The sequence below is a fragment of the Scyliorhinus torazame genome, chromosome 9 (assembly GCF_047496885.1).
Source record: "Scyliorhinus torazame isolate Kashiwa2021f chromosome 9, sScyTor2.1, whole genome shotgun sequence".
Taxonomy (NCBI): domain Eukaryota; kingdom Metazoa; phylum Chordata; class Chondrichthyes; order Carcharhiniformes; family Scyliorhinidae; genus Scyliorhinus; species Scyliorhinus torazame.
In genome coordinates, this window is record NC_092715.1 from 229,670,219 (window position 1) to 229,694,597 (window position 24,379).

At 48.3% G+C, this 24,379-nt stretch overlaps 1 protein-coding gene across 9 annotated transcripts in view; it reads left to right on the top strand.

The window, feature by feature from the left end:
* Nucleotides 1-14,651, top strand: part of zdhhc21 (zDHHC palmitoyltransferase 21) — a 248,694-nt gene extending 234,043 nt beyond the window's left edge. For all 9 annotated transcript variants that reach the window (XM_072517144.1, XM_072517146.1, XM_072517138.1 and 6 more), the window contains 2 exons: nt 13,405-13,448; nt 14,152-14,651. In XM_072517144.1, the coding sequence (XP_072373245.1) occupies nt 13,405-13,448; nt 14,152-14,284 (177 nt within the window). In that variant the 3' untranslated portion in view covers nt 14,285-14,651. The remainder of the gene's footprint in view (nt 1-13,404; nt 13,449-14,151) is intronic.
* The last annotated feature ends 9,728 nt before the right edge of the window (nt 14,652-24,379 follow it).

A 24,379-nucleotide genomic window follows, 5' to 3' on the forward strand; every position in this document is an offset into this window, starting at 1 on the left:
CCCTCTGGCACACGACGCCCGCAGGATGCCCCACGGAGACCATGGGAGACGGAGAGACCCGGACCCTCTGGCACGCGACGCTCGCAGGCTGCCCCACGGAAACCATGGGAGACGGAGAGACCTGGAGCAACAGGGAGACAACGCCCCCGTGTCATGCGGGTGAGGCGTCACAGGCGTGTGCCACCCAGCGACGAGCGGGGTAGCCACAGGCCCCCATCGCAGCCGAACCACGAAACCACAACCCAGGACACCCCGACCCAGGACACCCCGACCCAGGAAACCAAAATACAGGACAGTGACACAGAGTGGATAGGTGGAGACGAACCGCCACCCCAAAGTACCATGGATTCAGAGTCGGACAATGCGCACGACACAATGCCACTGCGATCTCCAACACCCTCCGCCCTCGGTTGGGCACTTTAGTGATGAGGCGTCTGGTACACTCACTGGTGCGCACAACACAGCCGTCCCGGTACAGCAGGTGGAGGTAGGAGCAGCAGAGGGGCCGGACGGTCGGAGGGCAGCCTGGCACAAGCGAACATCTGCCGCTCAGGTGGATCCCGGGTTCCTGGAGTTACCCATAGCTCCGATGCAACCACCGAACCTGGGACGAGCGAAGAGGGTGACGGCCAGCTTGCGGCAGCTGCAGTCGCAGGTGGAGGAGTCCACCCGCGTCCAGGAGCTGGGAGTGGTGCCGGTCATGCGTGCCACCCAGGCCGACACCGCACGGGTGGCGTCCGTGGTGGAGGCAATGGGTGCGACTGTGTCAGACATGGGGAGCGGTTTGCGAGGCCTGGGGCTTTCCGTGCAGGCGGCGTCTGTGGCCCAGGACATGGCTGCCCTCTCACAGGAGGCCATGAGCCAGCGCCAGCGGCAGGTGGCAGAGGCGCTCAACGCCGTGGCCCAGTCTCAGCAGGCAATGGCCCGATCCCTGCAGGCCATCGCTGAGGGCATCGGCGCCATTGCACAGTCATAGGCAGGGATGGGCAACTCCCTGAGCTCCATGGCTGCAAACATGCAGACCCCTGTCGATACCAGCACGGGCCTCCAGGACTGGCAGCGCCAGGTGTCGGAGGGGTGTCAGATGGCCAGTCCGTTCGCATCCCCCACCCATGTAGAGGCCTGGGGGCTATTGGGCACCCCGAGGGAGGAGAAGATGCTGGGGCCCGTCCTGGGTCCCCCTGTAGGGGAGGTCCCGGAACACCTCAACACCTCGGGCTCCCCCCCTTCCGTCCCAGGTGCATCGGGTGGGCAACGGCAGGACAGGCTGGCAGCTCGCCATCCCAGTCGCCCGGGCCGCAGCCTGGCCCATCTAGGCCAGGACGCCCCAGGAAACGGCCGCCAAAGGGATCCCGAGTCAGAGGGCAGGAATCACAGGAGTCCACCTCCAGTTCTGCTGTACCGTCTGGGGAAACACCTAGGCGTAGTCAAAGGGCCTGTAAGGCCAAACAACTAGACACTGAGTAAGTTGGCACGGGTGCAGGGCACAGATGAGTTTTAGGGGCTAGGGCAAGTGCATGCACTGCTTTTGTTATTAAAGTCAATGTTACACCTCCAGAAGCTGCCTTTGTGCTCTGTCCAAAGCGTGCGGGGGTGTCATGTACGTTGAGCGCAAGTGTGTGTGTGAGGGATGGTCTTACCTCAGCCCCAGGTGAGTCTGCCCCCTTCCCCCTGGGCCGCCCTCACCATCCCCCCGGGCAGAGGACGGGACCGTGCACTGCAGTGTCACAGCCGCATGCAGGGATGGTCTGGGTGGATGGTGGTACTGTGGCCATGGGTCAGACATCGTCCAACGATGTGGAGCCAGGAGCTCATCGCAGAGCGGGTTGTCATCCTCCTCCAAGGCCTGCAAAAGACACACGTCCACCGGCAACTGTGTGCGCCCGGCCGTTGTGCCGCAGGTGGATCTGCAATGGGGGGGTGGTGTACATGCGGGTGGGGTGGGTGTGGTTGGGGGAGGGGTGAGGGTGCTGGGTGGGTGGATGGTTGGGGGAGGGTGAGGGTGTTCGGGTATTGCCATGGTGTGCTGTATGTGGCCATACTCGCCGATTCGCACGCCCCTCTAGTCAGTGAAGCGGGCGTCGATAAGTCTGTCCCGTGCCCGCTGGGCCAGCCGGTAACGGTGGACAGCCACCCGTCCATGTCTAGCCCGTCTGCCCTGACCATTGCCCCCATCCCCCTCATCTGTGGAGGACTGTGCCTCTTTCTGCTGCTCCTCCACTCCGCCCTCCTCTGCCTGCTGCACATCGCCCCTCTGCTGGGCTATGTTGTGCAGGACGCAGCACACCACAATGATGCGGCCGACCCTATCCGACGGATACTGGAGGGGCGCCCCCTGAGAGGTCCAGGCATCTGAAACACATCTTGAGCACGCCAAAGCACCTCTCGATCACACCCCTTGTCGCTACATGGACATCATTGTAGCGGTTCTCCGCGTCATTCCATGGCCTCCGTGTAGGCGTCATCAGCCACGTCCGCAATGGGTAGCCCCTGTCGCCCAGCAACCAGCCCCTCAGCCAGGAATGGCGTCCCTCGTACATGCCGGTGATGTATGACTGCGACAACACGTATGAGTCGTGTACACTGCCTGGGTGACGGGCGCAGACGTGCAGGATAATCATGCGGTGATCGCATGTTCATGGAATAGGTCCCCTTCCTATTGGTGAACACGGCCCTGTTATCTGCAGGTGGCCGCACGGCGACGTGCATCCCATCGATTGCGCCCTGGACCTTGGGGAACCCGGCCACGGCAGAGATGCCCATGGCCCGGGCATCTTGGCTGGCCCGGTCCACAGGGAAGCGGATGTAACGGTGCGCAATGGCATATAGGGCGTCTGTCACTGCCCGGATGCACCGGTGCACCGATGTCTGCGAGATGCCGGACAGGTCCCCACCTGGCGTCTGGAATGACTCCGTGGCATAAATGTTCAGGGCCACCGTAACCTTGACGGACACGGGGAGAGGGTGTCCCCCACCAGTGCCACGTGGTGCCAGGTGTGCCAGCAGGTGGCAGATATGTGCCACGGTTTCCCGGCTCATCCGGAGTCGCCTCCTGCATTCCCAGTCCGTGAGGTCCTGGTACGACAGGCGGGGTCGGTACACACGATACTCCTCGGGTGCCTCCGTTGCCGTGGCGCCGCGACGTCCTCCTCCCCCTCCTCGTCCTGTCGGGCGGGTGTCCCTCCAGCCTGGTCGGCTGCCGCCTGCCCCTCTGCGGCAGCCTGCGCCGCCTCTCTGGCACGCTCCTCCTCCTCATCCAGGGCAACATGGACAATAGCGGCTGCCGCCACGGCGGCCAACATTGCTGGCTGATCGGAAAATATGACGGGCCTGCGGGTGGGGTGGGGGGGGGGGGGGGGGGGGGGGGGGAAATGACGACATTTCATCATTGCCCGTACCCCCTCCTCCCCCCAGCCAGGTGGCATGGACCGCATGGGCGCAACTGTTGGAGGATGGCACCTGGCCAGGCGGACAAACTCCCTTGCCCTCGCACCCCCCCTCCCCGGCACGCACCTCCCCGTCCCCCTCCCCGGCAGTCATCCTCCCATCCCCTCCCGGCATGCACCTTCCCGTCCCCCTCCCCGGCAGTCATCCTGCCGTCCCCCTCCCCGGCACGCACCTCCCCGTCCCTCTCCCCGTCAGTCATCCTCCCGTCCCCCTCCCCGGCACGCACCTCCCCGTTCCCCCTCCCCGGCAGTCATCCTCCCGTCCCCCTCCCCGGCACGCACCTCACCGTCCCCCTCCCCGGCAGTCATCCTCCCGTCCCCCTCCCCGGCAGTCATTCTCCCGTCCCCCTCCCTGGCACCACCCCCCGACCCCCTCACCATCGGTTGTCCTCCTGTCCCCCTCCCCGGCACGCATCTCCCCGTCCCCCTCCCCGGCAGTCATCCTCCCGTCCCCCTCCCCCGACACGCACACCCCCCCCCCCCCCCTCCCCGGCACGCACCCCCCCCCCCCGTCCTCCTCACCGGCACGCATCACCCCGTCCCCCTCCCCGGCACGGACCTCCCCGTCCCCCTTCCCGGCACGCATCACCCTGTCCCCCTCCCCGGCATGTACCTCCCCGTCCCCCTCCCCGGTAGTCATCCTCCCGTCCCCCTCCCGGCACGCACCTCCCCATCCCCCTCCCCGGCAGTCATCCTCCCGTCCCCCTCCCCGGCACGCACCTCCCCGTCCCCCTCACCGGCAGTCATCCTCCGTCCCCGGCACTCACCCCCCCCCTCCCGGCACTCACCCCCCCTCCCGGCACTCCCACGAAGCCCACCCCACTCTAACCCCCCCCCCCCCCCCCCCGCCACACACACACCCACACGCATCTCTCCCCCACACGCACAGACTGCGGCCATGCCATCACCTCTCCTGCGGCCAACCCCACAGGCCGTCACCCACCTCCACGCTAGACGGCGTCAACCATCAGCACTGGTTGACGCCGATTAAAAGGTGGTTTGATTTACGCCGACGTGACCCCGGCGGGACTTCGGCCCATCCGGACGGGAGAATATCGGCAGCCCCGGAGTCCACTGCCTCGCTCCCCGCCCCTGCCATTCTCCGAGGCGGGCGGCGCGATTGACGCCCCGCCGACTTTCTCCCTTCGGAGAATTCGGTGGGGGCGGGATTCACACCGGCCCCCGACGATTCTCCGACCCGGTGGGGGGTCGGAGAATCGCGCCCCCACAAATCTATTTGAATAAGAAGTCAGCTTTTATTCCTATCAGCCAGCCCCATCCCTGCTTGCTAACAAACTCCTGTTTCAGACAAAAATAAACAACCATCGCAGTTCACCCATGCGCTCCTTTAATGTTTGCCATTGCCTATCCACCATCCACAATTTAACTAACATTTCCTAATCCATCACAGCCAACTCGCGCCTCAGACCATCGTAGTTTCCTTATTAATATTCAGGACCCTAGCCTCAGAATCAACTATATCATTATCCATCTTGATGAAAAATTCTATCATATTATGGTCGCTCATCCCCAAGGGGTCTCATACAATTTCCCCATTACACAGTACCCAGTCTAGGGCGGCCTGTGCTCTAGTTGGTTCCTCAATGTTTTGGTCCAGAAAACCATCACGTATACACACAGAATTCCTGCTCAATGGTATTATGACTAATTTGATTTGCCCAACCTATATGCAGATTAAAATCACCCATAATTACAGATGTTCCTTTATTGCATGCGATCTAATTTCCTGTTTAATAACTTTCCCAAAATCACCACGACAGTTTGGGGGTCTATATACAACCCCCACTAACATTATTTGCCCTTCACTGTTTCTCAGGTCTACCCATACAGATTCCGCATTGTCGGAGCTAATATCTTTTCTCACTATTGCATTAATTTCCTCTTTAACCAGCAATGCAACTCTACTGCCTTTTTCTGTTTGTCACTCTTTCCTAAATACTGATTCCCCCTGAATGTTCAATTCCCATCTCTGGTCACCCTGCAACCTTGTCTCTGTAATCCCAATAATATCATATCCATTTACATCTATTTGCACAATTAATTCATCCACTTTACTGTGATGCTTTGAGGCGCAAAGCCTTAAGGCTTGTCCTTTCAACATTACTTGTCCCATTCCTACTATTTTTCACTGTAGCCCTGTTTGATTCTGGTCCTTAATTTCTCTGCATATCACTTTTCTTATTCGCCTTTCTATCTTTTGTTCTTGTCCTTGATTTCCCCTCCTCTGACTCCTTGCATAGGTTCCTTGCCATTTTAGTTTAAATCACTCCAGCAAATACTCGCCCTCGGACATCAGTCCGGGTCCCAGATTGCGCGGCTGAATACATTTACTCTCCAAATTATTGTTTTCTGATCCTAAGAGCAGAGGGTGTATTGGGAACGGGAAAAGAAAATCTCAAGTTCCCCAATCGCTACCACCTAACTATATCTGAAATCTGTCTTCTGGATAAAATCGCCGTCAATAAGCCTTCCCTTGCAACTTATTCCATATGCCAAATACTCTTCTTGTGAAATAGGTCTCCTGGAATCACTCATTTTTTTTCTCATTTTAGAAATGGATCACTCTGTTATCAATCCCTTCATACAGTGTGAAAAATGGATCTGGATATCCATTATTCATTTGACAATAGGCAATTCAAAAATGCAAGAATTGTTTTCTCAATGTAATGGCTACCATCACAGCCACACACCCCCCCCCCCCCCCCCCCCCCCCGCAACCTTTTTCTGCTGTCTTCAAACGTCACCGTCAAAAATTGTAGAGGTCTGGAGAATCCAACCTTTACACATCTCAGTATCACTCATTGGGTATCCTCAAATGAGAGAATTGTTAACGTGATACATGATGCACAAAAATATAAAATTAACAATTTCTCTGTAGGTGTGAGCACATTACTGTTTTGCTCTTGTAAACTTTAGCTACATTTTTGAAACTTGTAAAAAATCTCCAGTATGTTCTACTTTCCTGCTTTGTTGTTTCATGAGTTATTCACCTCTGGAGGGAGCTAAAAGTAACAGTTTGCTTTATTGGATGAAGCCAGCTTTGATGCATGACTTTCTCACCCATAGATTTGATTTTCTTTTGGTATTTCTTTATTGTCTCTTTCTGTTATTTGCTATTTGTTTCTCATTTTGAAGTGGGGGCAGTACATCTACATTGATCAGTATGTTTAATCTCTATTGTAGCAAATATATTTGTTCGATCCAGGCGAGCGACCACAAGGAAGCGATGACGGATTAGAAACAGAAAGGATTTAATAGACATACTCAATACGCTCTCGCTGAAGGGTCTCCCGCGCCGGGCCCACACTCGGGCTGGGCAGGGTATCCCAGGTTAAGGGTGTAGTCCCTCCACTCATCAGGGTTTAGATTTGATTTATTGTCACATGCACCGAAGTACAGTGAAAAGTATTTTTCTGCGGCCGAGGGAACGTACACAGAACGTACATAGAAGAAAAAAAGAACAATCAACAGAGTGCATTGACAAATGGTATATCAACAGTGATTGGTTAGTGCGGAACAAGGGGCCAAACAAAGCAAATACTTGAGCAAGAGCAGCATAGGGTGTCGTGAATAGTGTTCTGACAAGGAACAGATCAGTCCGAGGGGGAGTCGTTGTGGCGTCTTGTAGCTGTGGGGAAGAATCTGTTCCTATGTCTGGATGTGCGAGTCTTCAGACTTCTGTACCTTCTGCCTGATGGAAGGGTCTGGAAGAAGGCAATGCTTGGGTGGGAGGGGTCTCTGATAATGCAGTCTGCCTTCCTGAGGCAGCGGGAGGTATTTTCAGAATCAATATGGGGGTGGCAAGTTTGTGTGATGCGCTGGGCTGAGTTCACCACACTCTGCAGTTTCTTGCGATCTTGGGGAGATCATAGTCAGGTGGGCCACGGGAACCTAATGGTACAGACCCCATGGCCTTGGATCGGATTATAGCGCCTCTTGGCCCCCACCCCGCGTGAAGTCTGACAAATCGTCCATTTTGACACTTGGATGGGTCAATTCTTTTGTCCACTTTGCCTGGGATGCCTTTCAGGCGATTGCTGTGCTGGCATATAACGAATTGGGGAGGGATATTTTCAGGCCAGTCGCCTGAGCGGTGCAAGTGTCCCTGGATCTGTGGCGACCTCGGTTGATTGATTCTCCATGTCAGACTCTGGGTCCGAGGTGTCAGTGTCCTGCAAAATCGTGGGGTATGTCACCCTCAAAAGGGCGCTAATAATGGCTGTGCCGGAGGAAGAGGTACCATCGGTCGTGGGAGCTCTGGGCGGTCTTCGAGGACCTCTGCAGGTGGCTGCAGAGGTGGTCCACGTGTCTGCTGGACTCCTTCCATTCTGCCTGTACTGAGTAGGAGACTGGTCCCGACAACTGGATCACAACTCAGGGAATCCATTATGTGCCATCTGCTGAATTCCATACAAAAACCACAGCACCCGCGGCATGCTCCCTGATGGGTCTAGTTTGCCTCAAGGCGAAGGTGCTCCTGTCTGTCGCAGACCTTCTCCCCAATATCAGGTGGGACGAGGCTCAGCCATGTGCGCAGCCGACTCAGAAGGTGGTGTAATAAAAAATAAAACCATGTGGTGTGGTGTAATAAAAAATAAAACTGCCCAAACGGGTCTCCGGGGAACCGTTCAGTCGCAGAAAATTCCCGAACTCCGCAGTGGTGAATGCCGTGCTGTTGCCTGACGATAAATCCTCCAGGGTTCTGTGGACACTGAAGATCTGGCGCAGCTTCTCTATCGTGTCCTGTGACGCCGTCGTCGTCATTTGGTGGATGTGTGGTTACACTTGGAATGGCCGTCAAAGATGAGCAGAAACATCGCCCCTTGAAAAGGTCCAGCAAAATCAATGTGGAGACGGGACCAAAATCAGGCCAGCCACTCCCATGGGTGGAGCGGTGCTGCAGGTGGTAGCAGCTCACTCCGTCCGCATTGTCTCGCGAGGGTCTCGATTTCCCGTAATAATTGATCAGGCCCAAAAAAGAACGGAGTTCAATTGGCTCCTTTGGCACTGGGGCCTGCCGGATTGCAACCCATTTCGGTCCACTCTGTAGCCCAGGTAGACCACATCTTGGGCGTGGAAAACATTCTTTTCCCTGCGTAGCCGGACCCCTGCTGTCTTGAAGCAATGAAGTGCGTCGACAGGGTTTTTCATGTGGTCACGATCGTACAACCCGGTGATTAAAACATCGTCTGGGTAAACCGTGACCTGTAGCAATCCCCGAAATATGTTTTCCTTTACTCTCTGAAATATGGCACAGGCAGATGACACTCTGAAAGGCAGCCTGGTCTTAAAAATACTGGTGTGTATTTACGGTCACGTATTTTTGGGAGTCAGGGTCTGGATCCAGCTGTAAATAACCAGTTGCAACACGGTAGCACAAGTGGATAGCACTGTGACTTCACAGCGCCAGGGTCCCAGGTTCGATTCCCCGCTGGGTCACTGTCTGTTCGGAGTCTGTACATTCTCCGCGTGTCTGCATGGGTTTACTCCGGGTGCTCCAGTTTTCTCCCACAGTCCAAAGACATGCAGGTTCGGTGGATTGGCCATGATAAATTGCCCTGAGTGACCAAAAAGGTTAGGAGGGGTTATCGTGTTACGGGGATAGGGTGGAAGTGAGGGCTTAAGTGGGTCGGTGCAGACTCGATGGGCCGAATGGCCTCCTTCTACACTGTATGTTCTTTAAAAAAATTTAAAAATAAGCATGGCTCATATCAAGCTTGGTAAAGATGCATCCCCTACAATGCCGAGCGGATAGGTCTTCAGTCCGGGGTACCCGATAACGGTCCAAACGAGACGCGGGAATCACAGTCATTTTGTAGTCCCCATATAACCGGAAGGTGCCATTTGGTTTCATCACTGGTACTATCGATGCTCCCAATCCGCGAATTGTACTGGGCAGATTATCCCCAAATGGTCCAACTCTGCATCCACTTTTGGCTTCAGGGCGTAGGGAATGGGACGGGCACGAAAATAACACGGCTGAGCCTCGGGATCCACAAAGGTCTTTGCGGCGGTCCCTTGTATGGTTTCCAAACTTTCCTTAAAAACGTCCGGAAATCACGGCAGCACTGTGTCCGGGCCCCGGGATACATATCGGTACACTTGCTGCCAGCCCAACCAGACGCGCTTCAGCCAATCTCGCCCCAGCAGACTCGAGCCCGTCCCTCGGACTACCACCAATGGTAGATTCGCGGATTACTCTCCGTATTCCAGTACTCCACGGGACCTCCGAGGTGCCTGTGCTTTTCAAAGGTTCCCCCGTGTGTTGCTAGCCTCGCATCTGTGCCTCGCAACACTAACTGTGTTCCGGATACTGGAATGAACATGTTCGAAAGTGAGGCAGCTTACCACCAATACTGTAGCCACCGTATCCATGAGGGTAACCTTTGACCCTGATCATGACCTGAATTCGCGCCACTCTTGGCGCAGTGATGCAATAAAGATGCTCGCGGATGTCAACTTCGTCGTTCCCGAAATGGGCCTGTCATCGTTGGTGTAGCAGCGGTCGAGTGGGTTTCCCTTCTGGCACCACACCTATTGGCTCTTCCGTGGCCCCGCTCATCTGACCTGCTGGCTGGGGCCCTCGTGAGTGGGGGAATACTGGTGCCACTCCTCAGGAGCCTGCCGATGCTGGTCTGGGCATCAATCCCAATGGTGGGTGTCTGGAACCTCTGCCCGGGGAGGGATATGTTTGGCGCCTTAGGTTTAGGACGGCCATTCCATGCAGCCCTTCACCCCTTGTCTCGCAACATCCCTGGATAGGCTATGTCAGCCGCTTTCTGATAGTCTAATTGCATCTCGCCAGCAGGCGTCCTTGGGTTGCAGCATTTCAGATACCGCAGACCAACCGGTCCTTGAGCGGTTCCGATAGAGTAGGCCCAAACTCGCAAAATTCGGCAAACGTCTTTAAAAGGGTCAGGAGTTCGGTCACTGATTCGCCCTGGTGTTGGGTGGCCGTGTGAAAACAAAAATGTCTCACTATGAGCGGTGGCTTTGGATTGTCACCAACTCGAACAACTCTGCGAATGAATGGGCTAGTCCGGGTAAATCAAACCTTTTATTATGCTGTATGTGACTGCCCCACAGATCGTGTGGAGGGTCATTGTTTGCCTTTCATCGCCGATAATGATGTTCAGACTAAATAAATACTGCATCCTTTCCACGTATTGGTTCCAATGGCCCATCTTGGCGTCAAATGCCTCCAACTTCCCAATCAGTAGCATACCTGCATCCTGGAGGGAGACGTCCTGAGGCCTGTTCAAAGTGAGCTGTGTCTGGAGGATATGGCCTCTCCTGCAGCTCCTCATTACCCTCATCGCCAGTGTAAGATCCAGATGCTCAACCACGAGGAAGCGATGACGGATTAGAAACAAAAAGTAATTAATAGACTTACTCAATACGCTCTCTACTCCCCGAAGGGTCTTCTGCACCCAACCCTCACTCGGGCCGGGGTATTTATGTCCCAGGGTACACCAGGTTAAGGGTGTAGCCCCGCCCCTCATCAGGTGAAATCACACTCGGGTGAGGCTACTGGGAACCTGATAGTACATATCCCCGTGGCCCTGGGTCGTGTTATAACAGTATTATTTAGAAAGTAAATGGAAATGGTAAATAATTAATGGAACTGGAATTTAAAGGTTGTCAGCAATGCCCACTGGATTTGGAAGATATCAATCATGGGCGTAATTTTTACAGCCAATATCTGAACTGCAAGAATAAGTTGCAGCAGCATCTGGCCCTGGTCATTTCTATTTGCTTCTAGTTTCCTAGTTAGGGAATGATGGTGGGAAGGATTATTGTAAGCATATTCAAATGATGGTGTCATTTATGCCTTTGCAATACTGAACAGCAGGGACACTGTTAGGCATGGGGGAAGGCCATGGCAGAGTGGTATTGGTGCTTGTCTAGTAATCCAGAGACCCAGGGTAATGCTCTGAGGTATCGTTATTGAATTGCACCTTGGCAGATGGTAAAATTTGAATTCAATGAAAATCTGGAATTAAAAGTCTAAAGATCACCATGAAACCATTGCCGACTGTCGCAAAAACACGTCTGGTTCACTAATTTCCTTCAGGGAAAGAAATCTGCCCTCCTTACCCAGTCTGGCCTACCTGTGACTCCAGACCCACATAGAGATGTGGTTGACTCTTAACTGACCCCCACTGAAATGGCCGAGCAAGCCACTCAGTTCAAGGGCAATTATGGATGGGCAACAAATGCTGGCCCAGGCAGCGACATTTACATCCCAAGAACGAATAAAGAAATAAAAATTACCTTCCTTAAATAGTGGGACCACATGAGCTGTTCTCCAGTAAGGGGCAGCACGGTGGCACAGTGGTTAGCACTGCTGCCACAAAGTGTCGAGGGACTGGGTTTGATCCTGGCCCAGGGTCACTGTAAATGTGGAGTTTGCACATTCTCCCTGTGTCTGCGTTGGTCTGACCCCCACAACCCAACAAAAAAGATATACCGGGAAGGTGGATTGGCCCTTAATTGGAAAAAAAGAATTGGTAAGCCTAAATTTATTATTTAACAAACCGTTCTCCAGTCTTCTGGCATCGCCCCCATTAAGAAGTCTTACAACACCAGGTTAAAATCCAACAGGTTTGTTTCAAATCACGAGCTTTCGGAGCATTGCTCCTTCCTCAGGTGAATGAAGAGGTATGTTCCAGAAACGTATACATAGACAAAGTCAAAGATGCGACAGGTGAGACAACAGATGAACGGACATCGCGCGACAATCGCCAGGCAGGAATGTTCCCTTCCAGCCGGGGAACACTTCAACAGTCAAGGGCATTCAGCCTCTGATCTCCGGGTAAGCGTTCTCCAAGGCGGCCTTCCGGACGCGCGACAACGCAAAATCGCCGAGCAGAAACTTATAGCCAAGTTCCGCACACATGACTACAGCCTCAACCGGGACCTTGGATTCATGTCGCATTACATTCATCCCCCACCATCTGACCTGGGCTTGCGAAATCCTACCAACTGTCCTGGCTTGGGACAATTCACATCTCTTTAACCTGGGGTTACCCCTATCTCTGGATCTGTAAAGACTTAATTACCTGCAAATGCTCGCATTCAAAGCATTTGTCTTGCATCCTTGACTTTGTCTATATATATGTTCTGGAACTTACCTCTTCATTCACCTGAGGAAGGAGCAGTGCTCCGAAAGCTCATGATTTGAAACAAACCTGTTGGACTTTAACCAGGTGTTGTAAGACTTCTTACTGTGCTCACCCCTGTCCAACGCCGGCATCTCCACATCATCTCCCCATGGCCAGAGAAGAATAAAAAATTTGGATCAGAGCCAATAGAATCATTAATTTTATTGATTTCCATGATTGTCAACTGTAGCGAATGTAGGGACCTCAGCACCTTAGCCTCTGGAGAAGGATACAATTCCTGACAGCCATCTCTAGAATTTCATGTTGTTCTGCCTATGTGCCGACTCTCAAAATTGTTGTCATTTTGAGTGGATTAATAATACCGTTTGGTGTTATTTTATTGCAAAATTTGAGTCAACAGATCAAAGATGTTAGAATAAACCCCATTACAATGAAGAGCGGTGAGATCATTTGGAATGGATAAAGAGATTTTTAGACTTCCATATAGAATTTGTGTTTAAAGTAGCTCAGTGAGGCTATATACCTTTCATCCATAGATCTGTTGCGACAGCACAAAATGGACTGATGACTGAAAATTTCACGGTAATTTTTAGCTCAGTTCCATTCCTCAGAAGGTCCATGTACTGAAAGTTGAACACTTTGACTGCAGAATGTTGCGAATATAAATAGCATTGTTCTGATAAACTGTTTACAGTATGCATCTTTATTTACTAAACATGTCCAAACCATAAATTGAAACTATTGCATCGGAAATATATTCTGAAAGCCTGAACTATTTATTAATATGATTCTTAATATATTTTTGCCAACAGGATATGACAACTATCGAAAGAATGTCAAGTTGTGTTGATGAGACGTGAGTTCTGAAGGGAACTTAGTAGAGTACCTCTTTTTTGATACCTCGGGAAAATGCTTGTGTCTTGGCAGAAATACTAAAATATTTTTATTTAATTTGATTCATTAGATAATTTAATTTTCATTGTCACTAGAATAATTTTAAGTACCATTTCTGTGCAGTAGGTAATTTGATGCTGAAATTGAATTAAGCAACTTTGAATTCATACTTTTTGATAATTTGTGCTTTTGAAGTGCAAAATAAACTTAAAATTAACCAGTAATGGACTAAAACAGTCTACATTATACAGAAATAATTTGTGGAAAAGCCAGTCAAAGTAAAGATTTGATTATAGCACCTTTTGTAACTAAAGGGTTTGCAGTTATAAATTGTTTTATGGACAACGAAACACAGTCAACAAAATCAATAATTTTGATCATGTCCTTACAAATCAGAATTTTTTAAAGCCATTGTTTAGTAATATACAACCATATACCGGTATTTTTAGAGATTAATTAGAAAATGTACTTTCAATATCAATATTTCAAATAAAGGAGTTGGAAGAAAGCCATTAACTTCAGCATGCCTAGTGTTATAAAGGGATTGAATTTTAAACACATTGAGTCGTGATGTGCCAACAGCACTACGTCAGTCAAGCTATTGTTCTTTTATGACTGTATCACTCAATAGGATGGCTGCTTCTTACTAAAGCTCTTATCTGTAGATTGAAGCCCAGCAAGCCATGGCAGCAGACCTTCTCAGAAGTGTTTGGCACTCGCTGGAAGATCCTGTGGTTCATTCCATTCAGGCATAGGCAACCGCTGCGAGTCTCCTACAACCTGGCCAATCACGTTTAACAGATGAAGGCTGAAAAGATAAGTTCTCCGGTGTCAAAGTACTTAGCAGAATTTCCAGTGAGACTTCCATCCCCTTGTTCAAATTGACATTTGATACTTCTCTCCTAGCAACAAGTGGTGTGGCCCAAGTAATATTCTGAACAAAACTTTTGCCTGCTAATAGCTAATACAGACCGTGTTTCAGGGCCACAAAAGCATATTGGAAATATGAAATTCTAGTTATATTAGAATCATTCAGAAGCAACTAATTGTCATTTATAAGAGATGTGTGGGATATCCTTTATTTAAACTTTCCAGCCAATTTCAGCCTGATTTTTTAGCAAAGCATTCATGGTAATGAATTAAACCGTAAAGTATTGCTTACACCTTTCACAAACTGACCTATTCAGACATGCTTGTTTGAAGAAGGCTCCAAACAAACACAATAATCAATGTAACAATTTTGATCAAAATGGGATGACCATTTTGATTAAAATTGTTACATTGATTATTGTGTTTGTTTGGAGCCTTCTTCAAACAAGCATGTCTGAATAGGTCAGTTTGTGAAAGGTGTAAGCAATACTTTACGGTTTAATTCATTACCATGAATTGATTTTGGATATATCAATTGAAAATATACACTGTTGGGAAAAAGTCAACCTTTCGCACATCAGGAAAGGAATGTCGGTCTTTTTAATATTACCTGTTAGTGCTAGAAAAGATGCATAAGACCTATTGTTTGGGACCTTTCAATGAGTTACAATATAGTTTTAAATTATGTTGTTTTAATTTCCCTCCTGATTAATTTTTGAAGGTTTCTGTAAATTCAATTCCTCTAGTTTATTTATACCAATATTTAACTTTTGTATCAAACATTGCTGATGGGATTAGCTACTATTTGTTATTCCTGAGTGTTACAGGACCACTTTTAAAAAATAAAATGGGAAAAAATGACAACAGTGAGCACATGCTCGGAATATGAATTTTTCCAGCTGGAGAAGATCATGTAATGATTGCTTGGAGAAAATGACCAATGGAGTTTATTTATGGCACGGTAAAAGTATAATAAAATTAATTTGGGCCAGTCCTGTGGGAAACAGTTTACAGGAAAGCAAATCAAATTGAAGAATGTTTTAACAAGTGCCTATAATTTAGTGATTTTTATTGTAACAGTGCAATTGGCTTGTTCTAATCAATTCACGAACCAAAGATGTTATATGACTGTTTGGACAAGCTCTAATGGTAAAGTAAATTGTGATTTTTTTTTTTTTTTTTAAAGTAACCTGCAGTAATTTGTTGCAATAACTTTGTTGTGTTCTGATTGTCAGACCATAGTTTACCCTGATCTCTCTCTATGGTGACTGTGTATATTTTAAAAATGCATGTGAATTGCAGTATGTGTCTCCTCTTCGTTTAGAGGATATCTGAGCACGTAGTACACACTGTTCACTGCAAAAGTAAATTTTTTACCTATTCTCCAATCAGAGAACTCCTTAAAAAATATTGCCTTCTGTCATAGAAGTGATGGGAAACAAATAGCATTATTGACTGTTGAATGTAATGTTCAGGTAATTGTAGCAACTCTTCCTTTTATGCTTAGTAATTCACAGTACAATGTTTAATCTCTGCTGCGTTACTTTGAATTGAAGTAGCATTGGTTTTTGAATAAATTCTCACAAGCCCATGTTTTTCCCAAATTTCTCCCTTTCTATTGTGAAGGTACAGGTTTAGCACACTGGGCTAAATCGCTGGCTTTTTAAAGCAGACCAAGGCAGGCCAGCAGCATGGTTCAATTCACGTACCAGCCTCCCCGAACAGGCGCCGGAATGTGGCGACTAGGGGCTTTTCACAGTAACTTCATTGAAGCCTACTTGTGACAATAAGCGATTTTCATTTAATTTCACATAAATTTACAGTTTACAGGCAGCACAAGTTTTCCCAATTGCACCCAATTAACCAGTCTTCATTTAGAAACCTCGACAGTAAGTGTCGATAAAACCATTCCCATGGAGAGCATCACTACCATCTGATCCTTCCCTTGTGCAAATTGTTTCCAGCAGCAATCACTGGATTGTAATTCGGACCAAGAATGATCGATCTCCTGCAACTGTTTAGAGCAGTGGCATGAATACCATTTGCACTTGCAAACTGCTCCTTCTGTAAACGTTGTGCACCCAACCTGTGATCCTCCTGGTCCACTTCGTTCAAAGGAACCTGGTTTCACATTTATTCACCAGAGCCATCAGAGGAGTTAACTCTGCAAGACAGTTTACCAGGAGCAGAGCGTTGCAGTCACATTGTTATATCATGAGTTGCACCTCTTTCTCAAAGGAACACGAGCAGCAAAAAGCAAATCTTGATTACAACTTTCACGTTCCAGATGGTAACATATTGCAATGTTAGCTCTCCCAATCAGTCAGTGTGGCACTCAGCTGGAGTTTTAAGCCTAAGCTGCTGCTGGGTTTACTAGGAGCTGAGCTTGTCTGAAAGGCAGGTTGTAACAACCCTTTGATATTATAATTTGTAAAATGTGTCCAATTTTACAAAACAGACTTTGTATATTCCATCCATCAAAATATTGTGTTCTAACAAATAGGCCATGACTTACATAATCAAATGTACGGAGTAAGTAGCCAGGTTTAGCTTCCTTTCTAGATATGTTTATCATTTGTTAATGTCGAGCAGTGTTTAATTTAAAAGTAGTTTTGGCAATTTTAATGTTGTCTGTAGAAATCCCTATTTTGTTCAGATGTGGTGCATCTCTTCAAATATAGATAGTGATGGGTGAAAAAAACACATTTTACACCACACCAGTGGTCGAGCTTCATGTTTGGTATGAATAAAATACAGATATTTTCTTGTACTATGTGACACTTTTTTGGAAGTAGCTACCTTGTTCCTGTCTGTCAGTTTTCATTTGTTTAAGAATAAATAGTTACATTTTGACCTTCATTTCTACCTGGATCGCTGAAGCAATGGGCAGAATTTTCCATCTTTTATACTAAGCGCAGTGACAGATGCTTCTGGCAGTGACCTTCCCACTGGCTGGAATGACGGGAACATGCACCTGATTCTGTGCTTGGAAGCTTATTAATTATACCCAGGTGCGTATCTCTCTGAATTTCCTGGCGAATCAGGCACTCGTTCATCCATCCATTGTCAACTGCCAGATTTAAAGGTCCCACCACCACATTTAATCGGCATTCAAATGTGGGGCCACAGCAGCACAGTGGTTAGCACATTTGCTTCACAGCTCCAGGGTCTCAGGTTCGATTCCCGGCTTGGATCACTGTCTGTGTGGAGTTTGCACTCCCCGTGTCTGCGTGGGTTTCCTCCGGGTGCCCTGATTTCCTCCCACAATCCAAAGATGTGCAGATTAGGTGGATTGCCCATGATAAATTGCCCTTACTGTCCAAAAAGGTTGGGTGGGTTTACAGGGATGGGGTGGAGGTGTGAACTTAGGTAGGGTGCTCTTTCCAAGGGCCGGTGCAGACTCGATGGGCCAAATTGCCTCCTTCTGCACTGTAAATTCTATGAAATGCATACATTTCATTTGCTCCAGCCCACCTGTCTCCACTCAACCATGCAGGAAGTCCAGAACCCAAAAGAACAAGGTGAGCGACGTCAAGAAGAAGACTGCACCACTATTCAGCCACCAGTCCCTCAAGACCTTAGTCAAGGAGCCCTTGCGCAGAGGCATGTTCTCTAGCTGAGAGAGATGACTCTAGGAAGCACTCTATCGTCACCTCCATGGTCGGGGGGGCGTTATCCAGGAGGTCAGTGTGGCTGGCAACTGCGCCCGAAGCGCCATCCAGTGCAGGGAGCAGATGATAGATCTCATCCACTCCACCAGGGTAAAATCATCCTTCAACAGCCTCCAGTATTAAACTCTCATCATGGCACCATGTACTTAAATGACGACTCTTTTCATGAATCTCACACATTTATTCGCGGGGAATACATGGAATCTAAACCGTTCACCCTGCCTCATCTCCACAACCTGAGCTGCACATCCTTGCACATACAAGGGGCAATTTATCATGGCCAATCCACCTACACTGAACACCTTTGGATTGTGGAGGAAACCGGAGTACCTGGTGGAAACCCGCAGAGACACGGGGAAAATATGCAAACGCCACACAGTCATCCAAGGCTGGAATTGAATGGGGTCCCTGGTGCTGTGAGAAAGCAATGCTAATCATCATGCCACCATGCCATCAAAATCAAAACTCATTCTCTCTTGGAGACTTTCACATCACCACCATCCCATCTGTTGCTCACACTCCTTCATCTGACACTTCTGGGGAGGACTCATTACACACAGGAGACATGCATTTCACCCAGCCCCTGCTCCACCCGTCTGATTACATGCCTTACTTTCATCTTGGTTCAGGCTACGCTGGCACACAACCATTCAATCCCGGCACTGGGTCACTGTTCTTGTGGAGTTTGCACATTCTCCGTATGTCCGCGGGGTCTCACTCCCACAACCCAAAGATGTGCAAGGTAGATGGATGGCCCGCTAAATTTCCCTTTAATTGGAAAAATAAAAGAATATATATCTCCCAGAAAGATTGTAACCTCTCCCTCTGATATCTCGGCTGAGTGAGCAGATCTGGACACTCTAATCAGTCCTGTGAAGGTTTATCTCCTAATTTAAATCCTGCAAGCATTCTCTATCCAGTCAGACCAGTGCAGGGAAAAGCCCAGGCTAATATCGTTCCTGACAATCCAAAAAGGGTCCTGAGGTCCAGGCCCTTTTCTCTCTCTCTATACCACAGCCGGAAACCCTGCACAAAGAGCAGACAAGCATTCCCAGAGGCAGAGTGGATGGTAAACCCCTCTAAACTGTCAGGTAGAGAATTCTATTACTATCTTGAGTGAAACTGAGCGTCAATCTGGTGGAGGCCTGTACAAGTGAAGATGACTCTCCAGTGAAATTCCTGCAGCCCGCGATGTCTAATTGAAGGCAAATTCTTAAAGATCCAAGCCAACCAATGATTTCAAGGTTGCCAACTACAAGGACTCAGCAGCAAAGATTCATCTCAGCCCCTTTGATCCCTATTATTTTTTAACCTTTCCTACCTGCCCACCGAGCCTCTACCTTGTGTGTGTCTGTGTGGAGGGTGGAATGGGGTTTGAAGGATAGTTAGATCAGTAGGCCATTGTTCTATTATTTCCATTACATGTTTATCTCCTCTTATTATAAATAAAGTCTTTTTAATGTTTTACAGACAAATCTAATGCCTGTAAGTCATTGAGGGTCAAAGATTTCAGGGAAACATGCATTATTAGTTAATTCACCTATGTTGGGACTCAGGGGCCTGTGGGTCTGGAATTAACCATGCACTAGCTCAGGGTATCATAACAAATTGGGGATATTTCTGGGATCTAGAGCTTTGGAGGGTAAATTTGGGGTACAGTGTAAATTATAACGAGACATCTGGTTTGTAGTAATATAATGTGGTGGCTATGGAAGCTGCTCAGCTTTTTCTTCAGGTGAAAGACATAACTCTGGTTTACTTATTGGGGCATTTCAAAGACAAACTTGTCCAGTTGGCAGGTGAATTACAAATGGATGTAACAGCTCGGACTACGAAGCCGGCCGTAATTGATGCGATTGCTAAACATATGAATTTGAAGGAAATACAGGCGGTACAGCCGAGGTCAGATCAATCATGAGTAGAATTGACTAAAAGCCAGTTACAAACGAAACAGAATTGCAGAAAGAACAGAGAGAAATAGAACTGCAGAAAAAACAGAAAGAAATGGAGATGGAAATGAAGAGAGAGGAAAGAGAATAAGAGAAAAGAAAGAAAGAGAGCGAGGAAAAATAAAGTGAGGGAAAAGAAAGAACGGGAAAGAGAACAAGAGCGAGAAGAGAAAGAAAGGGAGAGACAGTTCCACCAGTACTGGAAAGGAAGCTGATAGAACGTGGAGGGGAGCCTAGTCCTAGGATGGAACTCAGTGATATGTTTTAGCTTATACTGGCTCTCCCAAAATTTGAAGAGAAAGAAGTAGAAATGTTCTTCAGGGCTTTTGAGAACATAGAAACCCAAATGGAATGGCCAAAAGAGAAGTGGACATTACTCTTGCAGAGCACGTTGACGGGGAGAGCACCATCTTTATGCCATCTTGTCAAAGCAGGAGTCTCGGGATTATGACACGGTCAGAAAGGCTATTCTAGATGCCTTTAGTAGGCTGCAAGTGTTGGACACACTGGATAAGTGGAGCTTGTTCAAGGATCAGCTACTGCGTGTTCTTGATAAGTATGTACCGGTCAGGCAGGGAGGAAGGTGCCGAGCGAGGGAACCGTGGTTTACCAAAGAAGTGGAATCTCTTGTTAAGAGGAAGAAGGAGGCCTATGTGAAGATGAGGTGTGAAGTTTCAAGGTAGCGAGGAAGGATCTAAAGAGAGAGCTAAGACGAGCAAGGAGGGGACATGAGAAGTATTTGGCAGGAAGGATCAAGGAAAACCCAAAAGCTTTCTATAGGTATGTCAGGAATAAGCGAATGACTAGGGAAAGAGTAGGACCAGTCAAGGACAGGGATGGGAAGTTGTGTGAAGGGTCTGAAGAGATAGGCGAGATACTAAATGAATATTTTTCGTCAGTATTCACTCAGGAAAAAGATAATGTTGTGGAGGAGAATGCTGAGCTCCAGGTAAATAGATTAGATGACATTGAGGTACGTAGGGAAGAGGTGTTGGCAATTCTGGACAGGCTGAAAATAGATAAGTCCCCGGGACCTGATGGGATTTATCCTAGGATTCTCTGGGAGACCAGGGAAGAGATTGCTGGACCATTGGCTTTGATTTTTATGTCATCATTGGCTACAGGAATAGTGCCAGAGGACTGGAGGATAGCAAATGTGGTCCCTTTGTTCAAAAAGGGGAGCAGAGACAACCCCGGCAACTATAGACCGGTGAGCCTCACGTCTGTAGTGGGTAAAGTCTTGGAGGGGATTATAAGAGACAAGATTTATAATCATCTAGATAGGAATAATATGATCAGGGATAGTCAGCATGGCTTTGTGAAGGGTAGGTCATGCCTCACAAACCTTATCGAGTTCTTTGAGAAGGTGACTGAACAGGTAGACGAGGGTAGAGCAGTTGATGTGGTGTATATAGATTTCAGCAAAGCGTTTGATAAGGTTCCCCACGGTAGGCTATTGCAGAAAATACGGAGGCTGGGGATTGAGGGTGATTTAGAGATGTGGATCAGAAATTGGCTAGCTGAAAGAAGACAGAGGGTGGTGGTTGATGGGAAATGTTCAGAATGGAGTTCAGTCACAAGTGGAGTACCATAAGGATCTGTTCTGGGGCCGTTGCTGTTTGTCATTTTTATCAATGACCTAGAGGAAGGCGCAGAAGGGTGGGTGAGTAAATTTGCAGACGATACTAAAGTCGGTGGTGTTGTCGATAGTGTGGAAGGAAGTAGCAGGTTACAGAGGGATATAGATAAGCTGCAGAGCTGGGCTGAGAGGTGGCAAATGGAGTTTAATGTAGAGAAGTGTGAGGTGATTCACTTTGGAAGGAATAACAGGAATGTGGAATATTTGGCTGATGGAAAAGTTCTTGAAAGTGTGGATGAGCAGAGGGATCTAGGTGTCCATGTACATAGATCCCTGAAAGTTGCCACCCATGGTGAAGAAGGCCTATGGAGTGTTGGCCTTTATTGGTAGAGGGATTGAGTTCCGGAGTCAGGAGGTCATGTTGCAGCTGTACAGAACTCTGGTACGGCTGCATTTGGAGTATTGCGTACAGTTCTGGTCACCGCATTATAGGAAGGACGTGGAGGCTTTGGAGCGGGTGCAGAGGAGATTTACCAGGATGTTGCCTGGTATGGAGGGAAAATCTTATGAGGATTGGCTGATGGACTTGAGGTTGTTTTCGTTGGAGAGAAGAAGGTTAAGAGGAGACTTAATAGAGGCATACAAAATGATTAGGGGGTTGGATAGGGTGGACAGTGAGAGCCTTCTCCCGCGGATGGAAATGGCTGGCACGAGGGGACATAACTTTAAACTGAGGGGTAATAAATATAGGACAGAGGTCAGAGGTAGGTTCTTTACACAAAGAGTAGTGAGGCCGTGGAATGCCCTACCTGCTACAGTAGTGAACTCGCCAACATTGAGGGCATTTAAAAGTTTATTGGATAAATATATGGATGATAATGGTATAGTGTAGGTTAGATGGCTTTTGTTTCGGTGCAACATCGTGGGCCGAAGGGCCTGTACTGCGCTGTATTGTTCTATGTTCTATGCATACGAACTGGTCACTGAAGCATATAGGCAGAAAGTTTGGAATTTAAGGAGAAATCCGTGACAGACTTATGCTGAATTTGAAAGGGGTAAATTTTAATAGATGTGTACAAGCATTGGGAGTTAAGACTACCTATGAAGCTCTGAGAGAGGTCATTATCTTAGATGAGTTTAATAATTCCTTACCTTTAATAATAAGAACCCATGCTGAAGACCAGATAATACAAACGTCTAGGCAAGATGCAATAATAGCTGCCGATTATGAGACAATCCATAAATTTAAACCTTTGTTCCATCATCCTCATCGTTTTAAAAAGGATAGGAAGTGGGAGAGTGAGAGGGAGGCAGGTGTCCAAGGTAGAGAGTGGTTCGCTGAGAATGCCCCGAAAATCTCCTCTTCAAACCAGAAATGAAGCTACTTCATTTGGTGGAAGTGAGACTTGGAAGCCGAGGTGTAACAAAGTGAGACATGTTCGTTCAGCCTGTTGGAAGTTGCAAGAAAGGCCTATGGGACTTGTGGGGTTTTATAGGGAGGAATTGGAAAAGGGAGCGTTAACTGGACTTGAGAGACATAAGGTGATCACTGTTGTGGAAGCAGGTGTGAGAAATGAGGTACAAGAGAGATATGCCAGTTTTGTGTCGAAAGGGAAAGTCACCCCATTTTCCTCGACAGAAGTAGCCAAATGTCAGAAGACTTTTAAGAGACACAGGGGCTACTCAAACTCATGTGCTGGAGAAGGATTTGGTTTTCCCTCCAGAGAGCTCAGTGAAAGCTGGGGTATTTGGGAATGGGATGGGTGGAAGTTGTATCCCAGTTCCATTGTATAAAGTGCAGTTGGAGTGTGATTTATTGCCAGGTCCAGTAGTGTTTGGAATGGTTAAGGAATTCCCAGTGGAAGGAGTAGACTTAGTTTTGGGGAACGATTTAGCGGGTGTGAAGGTTGTAGCTTCACCCATGATTACAGAGAGTCAGACAATGAAATGCTGACTGGAGGGCATGCAGGATCTAGGAAAACTCATTGGTGAGTAGGGGACTTAGAGAAAGAGATGTTGATGACTGGTGATCACGTTCTGAGTGACAGTGGTAGCGAACCAGTTCCTGAACATTTCCAGACCGAAGTTGAGCATAAGGATAAAGAGTCAGACGAGGGTCTTGAGTTTGATGTCGGTTCTGATTATGAGGTACTGGTAAGAAGTTGTTATGAGAGTGTTGGTGAGGAGGAGGAATCAGACAAAGGTTTTGACGTCGACCGAGATCCTGATTATGAAGTGATGGTAAATAGTTATTGCAAGAATGATGGAAGAGAGGAAGAATCAGACGACAGCTTTGGCTTTGATTCCGGGTCTGACTATGCTGCGATAATAAACAGTTGTTCCTGAGTAGGTTTGTCACCAATTGTATTTGGACAATTGAAAAGTAATTCTTTCAAAGCTAGTAATACAGTTAGCAACCAGGAAGAAGTCGGTGAATTGGGCTTGACTAAATGTAATTTGTTCCCACCTTGTGCAATAAACCCATTGCCATTTCCTTCAGATAAAGGAAGTTCCCAGGACAGGTTTGCCTTGAAGGAAAGGATACCTGACTGCATGGCATCAGCTAGTCAGCACGAGGACAGGAAGGACTGTGAAGTGATACTTAGCAAGCGGCTGGTTCCACAAGGTTAGCAAACATCCACATCCTTCTGAAGGTCTAGACCACCTCTTCGAGGTAGCAGAAGTAGATAACCAGGAAGGTGAAGTAGTTGGCCATCAATTCCTTTTGAGCGTGAAGGAGAAGGTGGTTGGAGAACTCTGGAGTAGACTCCAGGGTTCAGAGTGTGCCCTATATTAACAGGAAGGGGTTCCACTCCCCGCCTGT